Source organism: Typopeltis vanoorti, chromosome 1, assembly GCF_054136105.1.
Source record: "Typopeltis vanoorti isolate ZY-2024b chromosome 1, IOZ_Tvanoo_1.0, whole genome shotgun sequence".
NCBI lineage: Eukaryota > Metazoa > Arthropoda > Arachnida > Uropygi > Thelyphonidae > Typopeltis > Typopeltis vanoorti.
This window is the reverse complement of record NC_143549.1, coordinates 141,992,608-142,013,685: the sequence shown is the minus strand read 5'-3', so window position 1 is coordinate 142,013,685 and position 21,078 is coordinate 141,992,608. Positions and strand designations below refer to the sequence as shown.

Genomic DNA, 21,078 nt, shown 5'->3' with positions numbered 1-21,078 from the left:
TCTCAGAGTCACTAGATGGCAGTAGCAGCCTGTACACATGAAAAATCCTGAACGATAAATTGGCATAACAAAATTAATCCACGCCTATTAGTCTATTATCTCTCTCTCTTCCTCGACACACACACACACACACACACACTACAATTTATACTCATTTAACCGAGCGTAGTGAGCAGATCAAAGGGTCATACATCCGCCTTGAACACTAAGTAGTACAGAAAATTTATTTTTAACATGAGACGAATGACTCTTTGAGAAAATAATAAATAAAATAGTGCGTAATGTATTCGTCTTGAACTTCCGGGACGCTCAAAGATTACCATAAAACTGAGTGAATTTTTAACATGTGAATTATTTGAAACATGGTGCAAATTCGTGTAGTATGCAAACAACTATGCAAATATGGTGACCATTACGGATGATTTTTATTGTTACTTAGGAGTGGCTTGCAGGCTCCGAACTATTTAACCCTTATCCTACTCGAGGCAATTAGGAAGTATTGGTTTGTGAGTAGTATTAAAAATAAAAATTCTTTGCTCAATACACAGATAGTAAATATCTTACATGCGATGAATAGCATTAGAGCTGTATTTTGTTCTACCAATATTCCTTTATCTCTCCCAACCCACCTGAACTATTCACTTGCTTTGAGTGGAGGGGAAAGCATTAAAAACAGGAAAATGTTTTCTTACCCTTAACTGTTCCAGTTGCGTCTTTACGAACTCGGCTCGAGCTGAGTGATCGTTGCCGGCCACTGGAAAACTACCGATGTACTGTAATAAAAAAAGGTCAGCATTAGCAAATGAAGTAAGTTTCTCCTCAAAATGTTGACATACATTCTCTTCAAACATAATGGAAAGGAAGTGGGTAATACAAACGAATACTGCCTCAGGAAATAAATGCATCATTGTTTCTGATGGAGCACCGCTAGCACATCATTCGTGTTTCATTCTCCCTTTATCTCGAAAGGAAATGCCACATTGGTTGTAGAAGCAGCTCTTCAAGTTTACAAACACAACCGTAGACTACTCAGAGAGCTTTCTGATTTCGTGTTACTATTGAAAGTCATGGGCTAAAATGAGTCACAATATTTCACTGAATGACTTTTATCCTTCGCATTATATCCAAAGGAGAATAGACGAAAATGAACAGAAAAATTGTTTATATTTTTTTAAAGAAAATGTGTTGTAAAAGGGACAAACTAAAACAAATGTTTAAAGGAGGTCGAGCTCTTATAAACACACACACACACACACACACACACACACACACACACACACACACTGCAGCATCAACTCGTGTACTCGTACATTAGGGCTGAACTGCTAAACTGAATAAATATAATTCTTGGTTGCTTATCTGCAGTCTCTACGCAAGGACCAACATATAGTTTTGATTTGTATAGGTTCAACTGCGCAACTATGCAAATATGGTGACAATACCACTAATGCCGGTTGAGAATTAGGCAGTACTGCCTCTTATTAAATTGAATTATCTATCTCCTTAATACTGGCGTTTTTGCTAATACCCTAATGTATTAGCCAAAACGACGTGACAACTACCTTCTGTTAATCGGAACTTCGATGCTTCATAACATGCAAGGAACTATTCAAGAGTTTTTCAAATAAATGAGAGTTAGATGGTCTCTTATGGAGATGACGGATTTTTTCCTATGCTTGAATCAGAATTCAAAATACGAAAATTTAACTACAACCAACTTCAAGTTTGATAAATTTCGCATTTCATTTGAACTAACAAAAAAAAAAAAAAAAAAAAAAAAAAAAAAAAAAAAAAAAAGTTCACTTGTACTAATATTTTTTTCACTGACTTGTTTTTCTCATCAAATTGAAACTCAAGCTTATCATATTCTTCAGCCTTGGCTGAGGATATTGTAAAAAACACAGTCTAAATAATATCCCAAAATGGACATTGTTAAGACTAGAGTTTTTTTTTCGTTCCTCAAACAAAGATTCCAATCACTATTCCATTTTTTTTTTTGTTGTTGTTGTTTTGTTTTTTTTTTCTGGCAAGAGGGGGAGATGATTTCAGTTGCATTTTTTTTTAACTACGTTCACATGGAGAATTTTTTAACTTGTACGATATGTTTGAGCCAAAACAGCATGCGACATAACGCTACCATTGCTAGTGTGCTATACACATATTTCAGTAATTTTAACTTTACTTAATCGGCTCCATCTTCCTTTACGTATTAGGTCCAATGACGAGAAGACATTTTCCCTCCATTTTAGACCAGCTAACTTATCTTCCATTTTCAACGGAACATAAGTTAACTAATCTCATACGAGTTCTTTATTCTGCAAAATGACCAGAACAAACATGTAATTAAGAGACAAACACATTGGTCTCGTACAGCTAAATTTAGATGATTTGGCTGTAATCACAACTAAGACTTAATAACTGCTTTTTTTATAAGCCTAACTTTGGTAATGATAGGGAAATCAATCTTCTCTCTCTCCAGAGTATCTATGTCTGTTAATTCAAATATTCTCTAGACTGTTTGTCTGCTTTGCAGAGGGAAAATCCAGTTACCTGTTAAATATTAACTGTCCTTTCACAGCAAATGGGAAATTATTTTTTTAAAAAGTGAGGAACATTTTTTAAGACTACAATAGAACACATTCAGCATCACTGATTTTCGCTTACTTCTCATTGCATAAACAAAACCACACGCATAACAAAGAAGTATGCTCGTTTGTTTGAGCTTCAATTTTCACTATAAGGTTAGTTTGAGTCCAGTGTGTCTCTTAGTTTTTTGAGCAAGGACAACTTGTGTGTTAATATACTGAATAATCCTTAGCAAGTGCTATTACGAGATCAAAAGAATGGCAGAGGATCAGACATTCTGGCGTACCATGATTGCTAACCTCCAAATTAGAGAAACTACTTAAAAAGAAGTAATATTTAGATGTTTTCTTTAAACTTGTAATACATTTCTGTTATGCCATTAGCAAAACAATAAATCGAAATTCTTGTCTGAGCGCGATAAGTCCTATTCAAAGTAATCTCCTCCTACTTGACGAACAAGATTAGCAACATTGTCTTCATCTCCAATTTCAGGGAAAACTTATGATCGCCAATTCTGATATACCGCTTCATTTTATTATAATGGACGCATCCGCTTTTATTATTACTAAGCAATAAGAATTTTCGACATTGCGGGAGTCCAATCTCAGAATGGATTGCTTTGGACATGTACATATTGCTACATTGAGAAAAACGTTTGTTTCAGCAAAAGATAGAAGTCCTGAAAATAATGTCTGTCAAAATGCTGAATCACTTTAACCATTATTAATACGAGCCTTTTTCCTTAATTTTGAATATACTTTCGCATACTTTCATAGCGATAGGAAACAATTAGCACCATTTCATAATTTGTCTGTCGTTTGTTTAGACCACGGGTGACATTACTTGCTGCATTAACTTTTTTTCAAGTGCGAATTAGCTCGCATATCGTCTTAAGGTCATAAAGTGGAGGAACTTTTTTTTTGTTTTCGGAGACATATCTAGGCTGCGGACTGCCCATTCTTCTTTCTTCTCCTCCTCATTCTATTAAAAAAATAAAATAAAATAATGAAGAGGATAAATAAGACTATATTATCTTCTACAAATCCCACTAATGGCAGAGCACTAGAATTTTTCTTCTTTTCAGAAATTCTGAATTGTACAAACAAGATATTTTTACAGCGAGTTCCTTACGTGTCCATTTCTGTACCATTTCTTGGTTATCTCAACAGTCAAAAAGACGGATGTCACTTTCGCTCTTCAAGTTATTTAGTTGAATCGCTCATGCAATCTCACATTCCACAAAAATTTAGACCCTGTTCAACATAAGATCGTTTGGTGATTCCATTCCTCACTCCATTCGCTCACATCAATGCTCGCTGTTGAAAGTTTTTTCACTTGGTTATATTATAAATTAAAGATGCCAAGAAATTATATTCCTGGTTTAATCCTTTATCCAAGTGTAAGCAAACAAAGTTTGCGCCTGAAGTATTCTCAGGACTGGGGCAACTCGTGGCAAAGGTAGACTGAGTTCTCATCACTTTCCTTGGTATCCCATAATGCAAAGCACATCTCCTTGCTATGCATCTTAATGCACAGCATTATATATAGCATGTATAATGCTATGCACTAAGGGAAGGGTAACAACCCTGACCGGTTTCGACCTTTATTGAGGTCTCGTGTAAGAAAAATATGACTTCTGCATTACTTCAGCCTTGGTATCACCTCCCACTGATGACACCGCAATAAAGGTCGAAACCAGTCTGGGTAGTGACCCTTCCCTTAATGCATAGCATTATACATGTCCACAAGATGTGTTTTGCATTATGGGATACTAAGGCAAGTGATGTGAAGTCATACTACCTTCGCCACGAGTCGCCCTAGTCCTGAAAATACTTCAGGCACAAACTTTGTTTGCTTACATTACACTTGGATAAAGGATTAAACCAGGAATATAATTTCTTGTCATCTTTAATTTACACATCGATGCTCGTTTTGTGTTGTAGATGGTCATACACTTCAATGAAAGAAAGTTGGGCATAGCTGCAAGTAACGTCTCTACGAGCAGTCCTATTCGGAACTAAGAACATTACGTAATCCATTTTGCCAAAGTATATGAAATAGTATTTGATATCACTTTAGCCTGCTGCTGCTGCTGTTATCAATTTTCAGATTCATAAAGTTCATATGCAAACACTAAGAAAATTAAATCAGAACACCCATTCGCGTCTGCGAAATGGAGTTTCCAAAATAGTGTATTGGAATGCTAATATATGAATTTGGCTTTAGATGCGCAGTGAACTCATAAATGCGAAACTAATGATTGCTAATGTTTTGAGAATACTTTCAAAATTAGAAACAAGTATTTTAAAAATAAAAGATTGACAGCAAAACTAAATGTATTAAATGCGTTGTAGAACAGGTGGGACCTCAGTTTTACAACGTAGTCCAAGAAGAAAAATTCCCCAAATCACTAAACATTGTGAAACGTTATCTAAATCATATCAGTAGGGATAATACTCACAGTTAGACCAAGATTAGAAAGATTATTCTATTAGTCAAGAAAACAACCGAGCGATGTTAAATGGACACACTTAAAATTGGTGTGTTTGTAACGATTTCAAAGCCAGAATCCCGTCTATGAAATGAGGAACGTTTATCATGGAGATGCAGATCATGTGAAGATTTAAAGTGAAGACGGAAAATGTAATCACAAGATTTAAACGCCAAATAATGTTTTCTTTCTAAGTATAAGAAATTGGAAATAATATCAGAATCCGCATTCCTGTGTCCAAGTCTGCTGGCCCAATCAAGATGGAAATTTTAATCTAGGCAGGATGCTAACTCAGTGTACGTCATTTTATGAACAAGCTTTTATGATATCATGCAAAAATAGGAAAAAATAGATAAAAATAAACTGTCTGTAGAATCAAGTGATTTAGAAAGACTAGCCGTAGCTTATGACAACCAGAACCAACATGGCAATGCTTACAATGCTGAAAATACAGTTTTAATGAAGATAAGTTGAGATCGAAATACCAATATTCAATCTTGGATAGTGGGTAAGCTATGTGATTTAGAAAAACGTTTCGGTGGCAACAGTATGACTAACAAAATCCTCTATTTCAGTGTGTTCATCACCCAAAGGACAGTTCCAAATAAGTGTCGCATTGTGCTTGTCACTCTAGTCTCGTCTACAGATATTGAATTCGCAATGCATCTTTTGCCTGTCTAGAGGCACCGAATCTCTTTGCTTTCCCAAACTATTCTGCTTTTTATGAAAGCAGAATATTCATACAAACGTCTCTTTCTCTATACAACATTATGTGTTTGAAAGGAAAGATAATGTATGCGCGAGAAAGAGCAGGTTTGTTGATGAGATCATGTTCTGGTTTTACATTACGGCCGAAACAATGCAACCTAAGGCATGAAGCTGATATATTATATCAATTAATTGTGTGTTCTCCACCAAAGATGCTTTTTTTTTTTTTTTTTTTTTTTTTTTGAAAATGAAAAAACCTGGAGAAAATAAACCCTGCCAATTTCAAACGAGACCGGCTAAATCCCCGTCAAGCGAAAGCACCTTTATAAAAATTCTTTGAGTCGTGCTGATGAGATAAAGCAGAATTACATAAGCAGCGAGTATGAGGTAGGATAAGATTAGATAACTGGAGAGGATGCAGTGTAAAATAAAGCGGATGCACCGAAGAAGAGAATGAATACATAACTGAAAGGAAAAGAAAGCAAAGGATAGAGGAGACAAAGCGATGAACATGGTAGTAAGAAGAATTAAATATATTGCAAGTTTACAAAGTAAATTATTATGATAGCTGTTTATTCGTATACAAATATATGCTTGCCTGGAGAACATGAGAGAGAGAGATAATAGATGAAATTGGTAACAGCAGGAAAAAAATAATCAGAGGCAGTGTTTATCATGTGGCAAGGGATTACAAAAGGAGTGAGACTGAAAAATCAGTGTGTTACGATATGTAACTAGTCGCTTATTTGGCTAAATGTTATCTCGACCTCCCCCTACCCCAAATACACACATTAATATCTTAAGAATAGATGCAGTTAATAGGTGCTGTCCAGGAGAAGAGTATTTGTTAACTGCATGCATATTTTTTTTTCTTTTTTTTTTTTTTTTTGAGGAATAAAAATTCTCCATTTTGTTATGCTAGCTAATTCATTTCAGTTTAAGCCTTTAAATATGCTTTGCATCCTGGATGGGATTCGAAGAAATGTTCCCATTCTGTCCAGGACACAAAAGGATGTTTAAGTGATTATTTCACTCAAAAGGCTACCTAGAATGAAAACAGAAGAATGAATGCTTGAGAAAATGACATTACTGGATGGAAAGGTGACAGAATGACCACAGCAGAAGACATGCCGGTACTGTTTCTGATTATATTCTTAAGATATCAAAGCTAATTATCTTCTTTTATAGTTAGTTAGTTTTCATATAATGATAATACGGCAGTGAGTCCCTTGTACGGGGAGGTACGGCAGCACCTCAATCCCCCCTATTTTTTATCGGGGCTCGGGACCGGCATAGCTGACAATTCAGACCTATGGCTAGAGGAATTGTCTTAAATATTCCTGACTGTATCCGTGTGTGTTCACGGGGCCGGTTTGCCTGCTTACAGATGAAAAATTCAGATAAACTGGGGAAAAAAACCTGCTGTCCATGCCCAAGACCGGTTTACTTGGCTATGTCTGAGAAACATCCTTAAGCTCCTCACCTCGTCGAGGGGAATCGAACCCAGGACACTCCTTTCCCAGGTATATGGTTGGTTGCGGAGCACATAGCCACTCGGCTAACCGAGAGACAGAAGGCGAGTGAAATAGAATCTTTAAGTGGTGTACTTTGATGTTATGGCGATTGAACTACTTCAGCCTTCATTACGTATTTCTAAAGAGTTAAAGAAGTCCTTACCTGGATGTTTAATTACGTTCGTGGAGACGATCAGTTTTAAAGAAGATAAGAGGTAAGACTGTGGATGAACGTAAGGATAAATTCATTTTATGTTGAAGTAACAACAATAGTGGGTAAGAAAATCCATTTACTGCAATATTTCTGGATTTTGACATTTAGATTTGGAACAGTAATATTTAAATTGCAGAATGGAGATGGCTACTTGGTTGATGAACTGATTAAGAGACACTGCTGCACGCCTGGTTTGCCGAGTGGTTAGCGTATCCACTCTCCAGCCAAGAGGCTGTGGATTCGAATCCTGCGTAGGCAAGGATGTTTGTGATTGTCCACTCTTCCAATATGGATTGGGTCACCATGGGAATAGTAGACCCAAAATCTCCCGCAATGGGAGAGGCCTTCGCCCTGCAGTAGGAAGAAATATAGGCTTTAAATATACTAAGCAATTTTATAAACTTGGTTTTAATCCCTTTTCCCAAAAGTAAGCAAACAGACAGGTAAGACAAGTTGGTGTCTTGAAGTATTTTCAGTTGAGACAACTCGTAGTAAAGGTGGAGTAAGATCTGATCACTTTCCTTAGTATCTCCCATAATGCAAAGCAAATCCCCTTGCGGGCATGTAATGCTATGCATTAAGGGAAGGGCCACTACCCAGACCGACTTCGACCTTTATTGAGATCTTATCAGTGGGAGCCAGATCCTAAAATACCAAGGTTGAAATAATGCAGAACTTATAAATTTTACCTTTTAATTCAGTAATAAGGTCAAAGCACCTTGTGGCAACTTGTATAGGTAAAATTTATAAATTCTGCATTACTTCAACTTGGCATCTCAGGGTCTGGCTCCCACCGACGAGACCTCAATAAAGGTCGAAACCAGTCCGGGTAGTGGCCCTTCCCTTAATGCATAGCATCATACATGTCCGCAAGCGGATGTGCTTTGCATTATGGGAGATACTAAGGAAAGTGATCAGAGCTTACTCCAGCTTTACCACGAGTTGGCTCAGACCTGAAAATACTTCAACCGGAAGCGTGGCTTACTTGCTTGTTTGCTTACTTGGGAAAAAGGATTAAAACCAAGTTTATAAAATTGCTTCGTATCTTTAACTTATAGTATATCCAAGATAAAAAAACTTTCTACAGAAATATAGGGTGTTCATTTTTCATATATATATATATATATATATATATTCTTAGAGCATCAGTTTCAAAGATTATTTACAGAGGATCTGTTAAATATACCACAGGCATAAACAATGACAAAGTCTGCCTGTTTAACCTAACATTTATGAAAAGAATATTCAACTGTTTGTGGATGAAACAGTTCGGGAAAAATTTATTTGGAACGATGGTAATGCGAGTAGTTTTCAGCAAGGAATTAATAGTGCAATAATGAGATTAGAAGACCAGTAATAACAATGACGATGAGTGCAGTTAAATGTAAAGTTTAAATATCCGAATTCAGACATTTAGAGCTTACATATTTATACTTGAGGACTTGCATGTGGTTTTGCAAAATGGGAGGTGAAGGTATGAGATACTGCTTTGATAGTGAACAGGGAGTTAAATTCCATTTTGCAAAGATGGCTGAGGCCAATACATCAATGATGCAACGATGAGAAGAATAAGCAGATACTGTATAAGAAAGTGGTTATTCAGTTCCCTAAGTGCACACATATATTATATTGTAGACTTTCGAGAAGAGTATGTTGTGGTAAGATTTCCGAGAGGAAAGATTTTCAAAGATGCATTGAGTGTAGCGGAGCGAGAAGTATTCCTCGTTTAAGTTTTTTTCCCTTTTCCTCCGTAATTCCTTCCTTTAAGTACTACAGCTGATGAAGTAACTTGCTATCGAAGTAACTTGTTTTCTTAGAGTAATTGTTGTGACGAAAGAACTTGTTTGACCTCTGATTGGTTTGCCTCTTTTGCAAAAAATAAAAAATAAAATAAAATCTCTCACCTCTAACATAAGTAGTGGAGGAGTAGTGGCGGCACTAGGGTCTTTGCCGCCCGCATGCAATTTCTATCTGAGCCCCACTGTAACGATCCGGGCGTGGGCGTGTGCCCCCGAGGCGGCGCTCGCATGCATCGCATGCTCTGAATGCCCGCTTCCGTCGGCCCTGTGGAGGAGTTCCTCAACAGCAAAGTCGAGAGAATAATGACTTTTATCTTTTGATTGGAAATATTATGGATTCGAATTCGTTTAGGACGCGATGAATCTTTATCAAGATTTGCCAAATTAAGGTGGCTTAATCGGTCTCATACAGGGATGAACTTTCTCTCTCCAGAAAATCAGATAATTCATCGGATTTTCATGAAATGAATTTTGATGATTTCATCAAAATAGGCATTCACTGCCCTCATAACCTTAGTTGCTTTGGTTGTAATTCTGTCAGCCCTTTAGACTGTTGTAAGAAGTGTGTAGTGCACAGATGACGAAAAGATTTAAGTACGAAACGATGGTATATTATGATAAGTTTGGATTCTTCTAGAAGCACCTCATCAAATACATCGAACCCTAGATCTTGAATTGAAGATCTGATTCGTAATAATAATGCTAATATTTGTAAATTATTGAATACCCATTCGAAGGAGAGTCAGCTATTTTGTTGATTATCAAAAGGCAATGTAGTTATGTCACTGATTTTAAGATCCTTCTGTAAAACCTTCGGCGATCCCAATTCAATCCAAATAACAAAGGAGAGAAACATCATTTGAAGAGAGAGAGAGAGATTATGATATTTCAAAATTCGTGGAAAAATTTGAAGTATCGGCGTTTTAAATAGATATTTATAAATTTCTTTAAAAAAGTATGGTCAAATCGAAATAATTTCCAACAGACACACAACAAGAAATTAATTTCAGCATAACTTACGCTGTCTCAAAATGAAAAGAACAAAAAAAGTCACATATCTTTTAAATGCCTTCGATCATAGTTTAAAGAATTACTAAGTTGATTGTTCACAAAGAGAAAGAGAGACAAGAAAAAAAAAAAGTTACAACAACCCCAGCAGCCCTAAAAAGTTTTAAACCCTTCACTCGAACAATAGAAAACTGCCAAGTTATTTCATTGATATGCAGAAAAATAAGATTATATTAGTATTTGTTGACGAATACATTTGCCGGCTTGAAAAACAGCATTTATAAACATAAAGAACAGTTGTAAGATAATATTATAATATTCGTTCTCGTTATTCGAACTTGTATATCACATGACTAATCAAGATTAATACTCTGAAGTCAAAGTATGATGCAGGAAAACTGATCAGCCTCTTGACCAAGTATTTTGCAGAGAGAAATTTGAAGCCCACTCTAAAATTATTTATAATTCACCAGTGAAAATAGTGAATCGTTTTTAAACAACGTTAGAAAATAATGGCATGTGGAGAAATACAACCATCTATTCATTAACTCATATTTATGGGGCTCCCAGCGCAACGTCAAACATAAAGAGGTCGAAAGGCCACATTATAAATAATCATAAACTCCCCTCACATGACAGGATGCGATCAAATTTTCGAGACAAGCGGTATTCTTGTATCGTGAGCTGTTATAAGAAGCTGCAGACCACTGCCCATACTAAATTACCAAATATTAGGAGGATAATAATTCTTTTTCAAGGGATGTCGTGTCTTAAGGTGAAGTCAGTTCCTCAAATAAGCAGACATCTTCCTTGTCAAACTGACCTCCTTAGTTTAGATATACCTCACACGTACTTCTTCAAGAATTAGCCTGTTATCGGCATGAAGCCGGAGGGGATTTTGTTGATAAGGGTTAACACAGCAAAACTAATAAAGCTTTTCATTATTTCATCGGTGTAGAAATTAATAAAAATTTCAGATAACAATCTTTAATTTATTAATTTCAGGTTTCAGCTATTATTTTATTATTTTTTTATTTTTTTTTTCAGGTTTAAAAACTTAATTTGAATCTTGTAACTGCACGTTAGTATCTTAAAATAACTCCGCTCTAGCTGGGAAACATTTGGGACTTAGGATGTATATTAGAATATACAGTACGTTCATAAAGTTTGGTATTGAAGATCTTACAATTTGTAGAGGTATTTCAATTTTGGCTTCAATTGGACTCTTGAATATCCAAACTAAGCAAAATAAAGTTATAACTTAGTACAACGAATAAAAATGACTCGAATTTTTCATTTTTTTGCCCCATTAACCACACTCTTTGACACAGTAGTAGGATTTGTTTTTAGTTGATGAATTTAATTCATAAATCATCAACAGCTATTAATGATGATGGCTTTGTGCGGTTGCTACATATGACGTCATGCAACAGTCATGACGTCATATGTAAATGTTATGTAATGACTACTAAGGGAGAAAAAGTTATAAAAGAGCAAATTATACATTACTAATTCATAGATACTTAACTAAAAAAACTGATTTATTTATTATTCATTGCCTTTGAAAATGTCTTTATTAACGCTTTGTAAATATTTTAAAATTCAAAATTTAGCAGAAAATACTCTCTGTGAAGCTGGCTTATTGTTTTCTTGAGCAACTATTATCAACAGAAGCATCTCAAATCTTTTGTTCACGTAATATTTATAATAATTCTGCAGGATTGTTTTTTTTTTTCTTTCTTTAAGGCCATTGTGAAACATCATTAGGGACAGCATGTGACCTTAACGTACTTCTCTATAGACATTCACTTTCGACCAGGTCATATGTCAAGCTTAACAGACAAGTGCTGACTTATTTATCACTACACCAACCTTATTTTTTACCCTCCACAAGCAGTTTAAGATAAGCTAGACGTTTTCCACCGATCCCGACCTTCGTTTTTTTTCCCCTTCTCGTTTGTTTTGTTATGTGCTGATTTAATGCCCGTGGTATGTATCCTTGAAAAACCGTTTGTAGTCATTGCCTGAATGCTGTAACCAACGTGTTTTAAATTATTCAGGCTGGCGCAATTTGGAATCCTGCTTATACAATGGCTCAGTTACGTAGACAGGAAAAAAATAAATAAAATTATTGCCTTTGTTTTTTATTCGCATATTGGTAAAAATATGTACATAATATAACATGCACAAACACTGCAGTTAAAAACTCTATATAAATATGGACTTCTATGTGTTTGTAACGCATTCCGAAGCATGTATATAATAAGATAATTTTAAAAGAATGGTATTTAAATTATAACAGTAACTCTGTAGTTCAAATGCAATGTTTGGGTGATTTAGTATTTCTTAACGAAGCGATAGTCGTAGTTTGATTAGTTAACCCTGGATAAATATTTAAAGGATTGAATTATATAATGTAAGGTTTGTTATACTTTTTATGCATGTATACGAGGGTGGTCTGAAACGTTCTCGGCCTCGACCATAGATGGCAACACAATCGGCAATATTTTTTTTCTAAGTGGGTACATCTGTCATAAGCATCCGTGTGAAACTGCAAGTCATTCTATCAAGTGGTTTATACACACACACACACACACACACACAGCTGTCCGAAGCAAAAATGTTGTCTGTATCCCTTGAAATGGATAAAATTGAGTATCGAGGGGTTATAAAATTCTTTGTAAAATAAGGTAAACCTTATTTTACAAAGAATTTCTTTGTAAAAATTTCTTTGTAAAATTTCTTATTTTACAATGAATTTCTCTTTGTAAAATAAGGTAAACCTTATTTTACAAAGAGAAATTCATTCGAAGTTTATAAAAGTTTATGGGCACTCTTTTCCTTTTGGTAATTTTGACAATTAAGAAATGGGCTGCCGAGTTTAAACGTGGTCGTACTAGCCTTGAAGACGATCCACGTGAAGGACATCCAAAAAGTGTAACAACTCCAGAAATCGTTGATCAAGTGCACGATATGGTATTGTATGACCGGCGAGTCAAAATGCGTGAAATTGTTGAGACTATAAGCATTTCAAAATAACGTGTAAGATATATTTTGTATGAAGAATAGCAAACGAACAAGCTTTGCGCAAGATGGGTGCCGCACTTGCTCACAGCAGATCAAAAACGCATTCGCATGAAAATCTCTGAACAGTGCTTGGAGCGTTTAAACAAGAATAAAACTGATTTTGTGCGTCGATTTATTACAACGGATGAGACTTGGATTCACCATTACTCACCAAAATCCAAACAGCATTCAAAACAGTGGACAGAAGCCGGTTGTTCAGCGCCAAAGAAGACAAAGTCGGTTTCATCAGCAGGAAAGGTCATGGTATTGGTGTTTTGGGATACTAAAGGCATTTTGTTTATTAATTATCTTAAAAAGGATAAAAGAATAACCGGGGAATATTATTCCGACCTTTTAACCAGACTAGATGAAAAAACTCGTGAGAAAAGACTCAGTTCGCAGAAGAAAAAAAATCATCTTTCATCAGAACAGTGCACCTGCCCACAAAGGTGTTTGGGCAATGGGAAAATTAAGGAATAGAGTGGAACATCCACCCTATTCCATAGATTTGGCTCACTCTGATTTCTATCTCTTCCCAAAACTAATCCTCTTCCTCGCTGGTCAGTGTTTTTTCTTCGAATCGGGAGGTGATTGCCGCTGTAGAGGGGTATTTTGCAGATTTTACTGAGAACCACCGCAGGGACGAGATAATGGCGCTGGAGCATCGCTGGAATAAATTATGTTGAAAAATAAAAATAATTTTTAAATTATAAATTCGTTTTTTTCATTGTTAGGCCGAGAACTTTTCGGACCACTCTCGTATTAAAAGCTTCTCTCCTGCTTGTTCTCACTGCACTTCCTGCACTGACTGCCATTATTGGCTATACGCAGTAAAATTTAAAAAAAACCTCACCGATATTTGCATATTTCTTGCGCATTTATTGTATCCTATTCACATTCGGATATCTGTTAAGCTTATAATCGATACATTTTAACACAGAACTAAAGTATTTGGTATTTATGAGGAAATAAGTATGTTAACTTTATGATCTCAAAAACAAGACACACATAGAAATGGATCATAACAAGACAATTTTTAAACAATATTATTTAATACATTAAATACTATTATATGTTATAGCAATCTATAGCTAGTGTACATTAGTCCGCGAACGTGCATTAATTTGAGTTATCTTGAGGTAACATAGATCAATGCCTCTGGTAATGAAAACTGATAAGCAGCTGCCCCCTTGCTCTCATCTATCAGCAATAGCATAGCCCTTTTTTCTTTCGGTGGTGTCCAGTGATATACGGAAACACGAGAAAATTTCTAAGTATAATAAGAAAACTAATATTGAATTATGAGAGGTGTTCAGGGACACACCCCTCGCATAAAATGCGTGTGCAGTGGCACTTTACGCACAGTAAAGTAAATACGATATTATTGTAAATAAATTTAAAAAATAGCACTGAACATGCATAAATGTTACAGCATATAGAACCGATACATTTTGATCGTTTCCTAAAAACATATTTATAGCAAAAAAGTATGGTTTATTTGGGCATCGTCTGTTTTTAATTTGTGGCGCCTGAGATAAAAATAATCCTGTTTTCTTAATATCCATTTATAGATCGGCTTTTTTTTTTTATTTTTGATTTTACTAGGTTTTATCATATTACTCGAGTGAACCTTAGTAATAATTCACTATTAGATATAATGAATCCAATGTAGTAGTTTTATTTAACAAATGCTTATGCTCCATCAGAGCTATTCATTCCTAGAAGAAATCACAGTTAGCATATGGAAAGCAATGAAACATTTCTGAATATTCAGTGTTAACACAATTGTAGGAACAAATAAATCTATCTTATATACTATGAGACCGTATACTTTCTTTGGAATTACTTCTTATGAACAAGTTACACGCCTTTCGAGTTCCAATGTCTTATTTCAGCACTCTCCTATTCAATCAAACTGAATCAGGAAAAAAACAAAGATGAAACTCCAAAAATAGACCTCTTAACAGTGGATTAAAATCAAGGTTCCGCACGAGCTTACATAAAGATCCCGCTTAGCTTGCCTTCGATTTTGCAGTGGAAGTACCGTATCGTCTGCTTTCTAAAACGGGCTTGTTCTAGTCTCCACTGTGGGATTCCCTACGAACCTCCATAGAAAATGACAGGGCGAATGAGCACATCAATCAATCATTTAACTTTTTCTTTGCCTTCAGCGGGAATTCTTGTATGAGTTAAGTTTTAAATTTTCGTTTGTCTCAAAATAAATATATTTTAACTTAACTACTTTATTGTGCACATGGCGTACATACACAAGCACACCAAAACGCTACTGCATATACATCACGTATGCGCGTCCGGATATATAACTGTAAGACTACTTATCTGCATCTTGTGATCTAAAATGCAGAAATTAATTCCACCTTACTATTCACTGAAACATATATAAATCGCTATGGCAAAAATTAACGTAGATTTTTGCAATATTAAAATTCTCAATATTCAGTTATGCATTTGTACGACTAATTTTCAGGTTGAAGCGTCTGTGTTATAGAGATTTTTACCTGGTAAGGTAATCATCCTCACGCAAAATCCCAGTCTGGAGGACCGGGTATCTATCTTAGTCTGGCACCTCAGATCAAGGAATATAGAGATAAATGGAAAGATATCGACTACCAAAAGAAGTGGATAAAATATAGACCATAGAGAGGGGGAGGAAACAAGTGGCAAGATGGAAAGACCAGTGAAGCCAGAACAGGCAAAATGTCTAATCCTTTATATAAGAAGAGGACGAAATCATGAATTTTAACCCGAGTTATTTATTGCTAAATATGCATTACCAACTTCTAGGTCTAAAAATACTTGGCAATTATCTGTTGGGTTTTTACAATTTCAATGTGAGATTTTTCTCTTTGGTGATGGACATGCTTAAGAGATAGTCAGGAACGTATGTAGACAACGATGCCAAAGTTTACTATATTACTGTGTAATAATGACGATCTGAAATAGCCAAAACTATGATTAACTAGTTTACCTTTTCGTTTCCTTCCATTAGTGTGGGAGATTCATCTTGAGTTTAGAACAGAGTATGTGGTTTTGAAAAATGATACTAATGCCGGAGATACTCAGTTATATTCCATTGTGACATGAAACGGATCTACAAATTAGCTACTCAAGTCTAAATGGTAACGAACGGAGGTTAAAGTGTGAGTTAACAGAATCTTAAACATCATACCGCTATTTGAACTCCCGAACATAACACGATCGCAGCAAATATTCTACGAGATCATATTAAGAAAAATTCCAAGTAGTATGACGGCATGGAAGAGAGGGGGGGGGGACTGAAACGGTTTGGTGATTTTGTTTTTTTGAAAATTTCAAAGCTTTATATCACTCTCGCTCATTAACAAATTAGTTGTGAACAATCGAAGAAATAGGCAAAAATATGCATGCAGAAAAAAATAAACCTCTCCAGTTTTTCTCATATTCACTTCATCAATGTGATGAATCCAGTTCTTAATGAAGCCCATTAACTATATCGACTCTCTTAACATCATTCCAAATTCCACTTCTCCAAATTACTTATCACGTGATATATTTTTTAAAAAATGGTATTTCGAATTTATTCGCTCTGATAATCTCTGTTACAGACTGTAGTTCCTGGTGGACTTCATCATCTTTTCTTGTATCCTCAAGTAGTGTACGAATATCATGACAATCTACTTAAGATTTATTAATTAGTTTCTGATGAACATCTTTCTTCCAAATTAGTCTATTGTTTTCAGTTCGCTGATTTGATTAGTCTTACATTTCAATCTTCCAACACACTTCCACAGCATCAATCCACTGTCTTGAATTGATACTTTCAGAAGTGTGTTGGATCTTCCTCTGACCATAATTGCCTCAAAAAACTTCTGCTAATTTTCATCTTCTATTTAAGTGACAAAATCATTTTAGATGAGTTCTAATTACGCATTCTTAAATATTAAGAGTGTCAACTGATTTTCTGCTACCTTTATTTTTAATCTTCATTTTCGTCATCAACATGCCGACTTTGTTATTTATCCAGTAATGACTATATTAGTTGGTACGACTCAGATCACCCTCTAGGATACAGTCGTAATGTAAAAGGATTAGTTAAGATTATGGAGCGAAAAATAGATGCCATGAAGCAAGTACGTTGCGTATCTATATGTCTTCTCCGGCCAGTTTGTTTATTTTGCAGGAAGAGGAAGAAGCAGATGTGATTTTCAAAAAGGTATTTATACTTAAAGAACGCGTCTTTCATTTAAGAAGGAAATTCATTATTTATCATACTGCTGTGAATCGAAATGTTATCATATTACTGGAGAATCAAAATGTCAACATTTGAAATGCTTACGTTAAACCATTTAAGGGAATTTACACATTAATTTCATTTCGCATAAATGAAGAACTGAATATGCTGGTGAGGTGAGGTAGTATCATATCATATTATTAGAAACTGGCGCAACGAAGGTTGAAACGACTTTCTTCTGTTTACAATACATGCGTCTCTCTCTCTCTCTCTCTCTCTCTCTCTCTCTCACACACACACACAGTGGCGAATAGAGGCTAATTAAACATTTCCACCGGCTATGGGAAAACATTTATTCAGTGAAAATTTGATCTCAAAACATTTCAGTAAGTGTAATTGCTGTGGGGATTCGAGAACGCAAGAAACAGCTAAATGGGTGCAAACCAAAGAAAAGAAATAAATATTTCAAGGAAAATTGTAATTCATTATTATTACTTATCACCTAACGATAAGTAATGATAATATTATCCCCCGATATAATATAATAATATCCTGTGACTAATCAAGGAAGGCCACTGTGTAGTGAGCGTATTAAATGTATTTTTTGGCCTTGTTAACTGCATGTAGTTTCGGCCGGTAAAACCGGAGTTTCTAGAGAAAACACCCTTTATCTCCATATGAGACCGATTAACTCACCTCAGTTGCATAGGTTTCTGAGAATATAAAGGTTTCTGAGATAATGACGAAATTTGATCACAGCTTGCTTAAGCCTTAACGTTTTGAAAATTCGTAAGCTGCTTTTCTACCTTTCGTTGTCACAACAGATGATCACAAGGTGAAAGACCAAGAGAATATGGAAAATTACTCTCCTTCCTCATCTCATGTTCCGATGCTTAACTAGTATCATCGTGTGTGTGTTGACCAGTTTCTTCTGAGATGCTGAAACGCGAGTTTGTGTCAGGAGATGAAAACCGCACTTAATCCCTGAGCCAATGGTCAACTCACTCTAAAATTAACTGAAAAATAAAGGACTAGAAAAAGTTACGCTACTCGGTGATTAGACTCCTAGCCAGAAGTCTCTTCCGCTGATTTAGCGTAATGCAATTTACTGCGACGTGACAGGGACACCCCAGGTGTGTACGCACAGTGATATCAGTAGTAGGGTAGGCGCTTTGAACAAGATCAAGATAAGATAAGGAATCGTGACGTCATTGGTCGATAAGAAGATGACGTCATTGTGGGCGTGACGTCATGTGTTTGGAATTTCCCTAGGGGCATATGTGTCAGTGACGTGAGTTCTTGTGTTTTGGTTCGCGTATGGAATTATGGGTGATGGTAGAGATAAGGATTCGTGTTGTGATTGGTGGGACACTTCGGACAAGATGAAGATCAAGATAAGATAAGGAATCGTGACACGGGTGAGTGTCGTTTTCAGATGTAAATAAGTGACATCATTTGTTATTTGTAAATAAGTGAAGTTATTGTTTTGAATGGAAAGGATGATATATTAGTGGATAAGGAATCATGTCGTGATTGGTGGGACACTCCTGACAAGATCAAGATAAGATAAGGAATTGTGACGTGAATGTTTGAATTTAATGATATGTTGATGTCACTCAAACATGCAGTTTTTTTTTCTTCTATAGATGGTTGTACTAATTTTCCAATACATTTTGGGGTATTTCATTCCTGTTAAAGGGTGGGAATTCTTAGAGAAATTCGTGATGGCGCCAGTGTTTTCAGCTTTTCTGAATAATTTAATTATATACTGGTGTCCCTTAAACGCACACTTTTTTTCCATAGCTCATCCGTATTTTCTTCTATATTCATATTCTAATTCAAATTCATATTTTATTCTTAATTCATCCGAATATTTTGATTTGTTTAAAATTAACATCGTAAAGTACAATAAATAAATAAACAAATCGTGTGTGAATTCACGGCGATTTCAAAAGTGAACTTATTTAAACATACACAACACATCAACGACAATGTTTTTTCTTTTAAGTTTACATGGCGACAGTATTTTGAGCTTTTCTGGATAATTGAATTATATGCTAGTGTTTCAATGGCATTTTAAAATAAATAAATTAAAATAAACGGACAGTTAAATGGATTACGAAACCTTTTGTACGTATTTTAGAAATTCTAATGAAATTTAAAATTACTTACAGCTTTCCAGAATGGCGCTTCTAAATACGAATATTCCAAAAAAATATTCCAAAATAGTTGAATTTTATAACACCACAACACAAACACAAAACCCACAAAGAACAAAATTTCTGTAAATACTGTAACCTGAAAGAGTTGAGTACTTCTTCCTTTAGATTTCATCCCATAGATGCTATGTTATCATCATGAGCAATAACCTCCCCAGTGAACAGTTACTACAAATCGCAGTTTTCTTCAAAGGGGTCTTTCATGAAGGTGACATGAGTCACATCCGTAAATTGCGGTATTGTTCAAAAGGTATCATTTTCCCAAATTTGGATGTTTCTCAAATACTTAAATATGACTAAGTGATTAGCATTCACATGATTGTGATGACACATATCCTAAAATTATTCATTCTTCATTCCCGCAAGAAATTATTGCTGTAGTAAATTAATGCTTACATTTATTTTTTTAAAACCAATATTGATTATTAATTTTACCTGAGATTCCTTGTGCTCTTAACCTATTTCTGTAACTGAAATTTATTTATTTTATTCTTTTTCATGAGAATAAAATAAATAAATTATAAATCGGTTACTTAAAATAAGTAATTCTAAGTAACCGATATGTGACAAACAAGGTTTTGAACTCACCGTTGGTTTTCATTTAGAAATTTCATTTGCCAGCACAACAAATAAATAGTTATTTCTTATTGTTTCAAATGAATATTAGCTCTGTAATATATACTTTGTTAATTTCTATGTTAACTTTTATTTGACTGTACTATTATTAACAAATGGCTCTGTAAAATAGCCAAATTCTTACAGTATTGTAACTTTTCAGGTGAAATCTTCTCCACCAAAATTCTGGCTATTAATTTAATAACCAATTATTCCTTTTGGTTCCAAGAGTTGACAGTTTCATGAAATATTTGAGGGCTTGCATGAAGAAATAAGACTTTTAATTCACTGAGACAAAAAAAAGTCTCTGGCAAAGAAAAAAATGTTATGGTCTTACTTAAATTTCTATAACACATCAACGACACACAATTTATTCGTTTAAATTTACACATTTTATTTGAATGAAATATTATTTACAAACTGTATTTACTGAATCTAACATACAGAAAATAAATAAATTGAAACATACATCAAAGGTTCTTCCCATTCTTGTGGAATTGCCGTCATGTGGTTTTTGACAATGTGACTCTCATCTGAAAGTTAATTTTTAATTTGGTGATTGTTGGGAATTTATTACTGTAGTAAAATTAAGGGTTGCATATTTATTTTTTTGAAACCAATACATAT

At 35.0% G+C, this 21,078-nt stretch overlaps 1 protein-coding gene across 1 annotated transcript in view; it reads right to left on the bottom strand.

Annotated features, from left to right (window-relative positions):
* Positions 1-21,078, bottom strand: part of LOC150110491 (uncharacterized) — a 330,267-nt gene that overhangs the window by 243,699 nt on the left and 65,490 nt on the right. Inside the window, exon 2 of the mRNA XM_090399510.1 lies at positions 693-773. Coding sequence (XP_090255636.1) covers positions 693-773 — 81 coding nt within the window. The remainder of the gene's footprint in view (positions 1-692; positions 774-21,078) is intronic.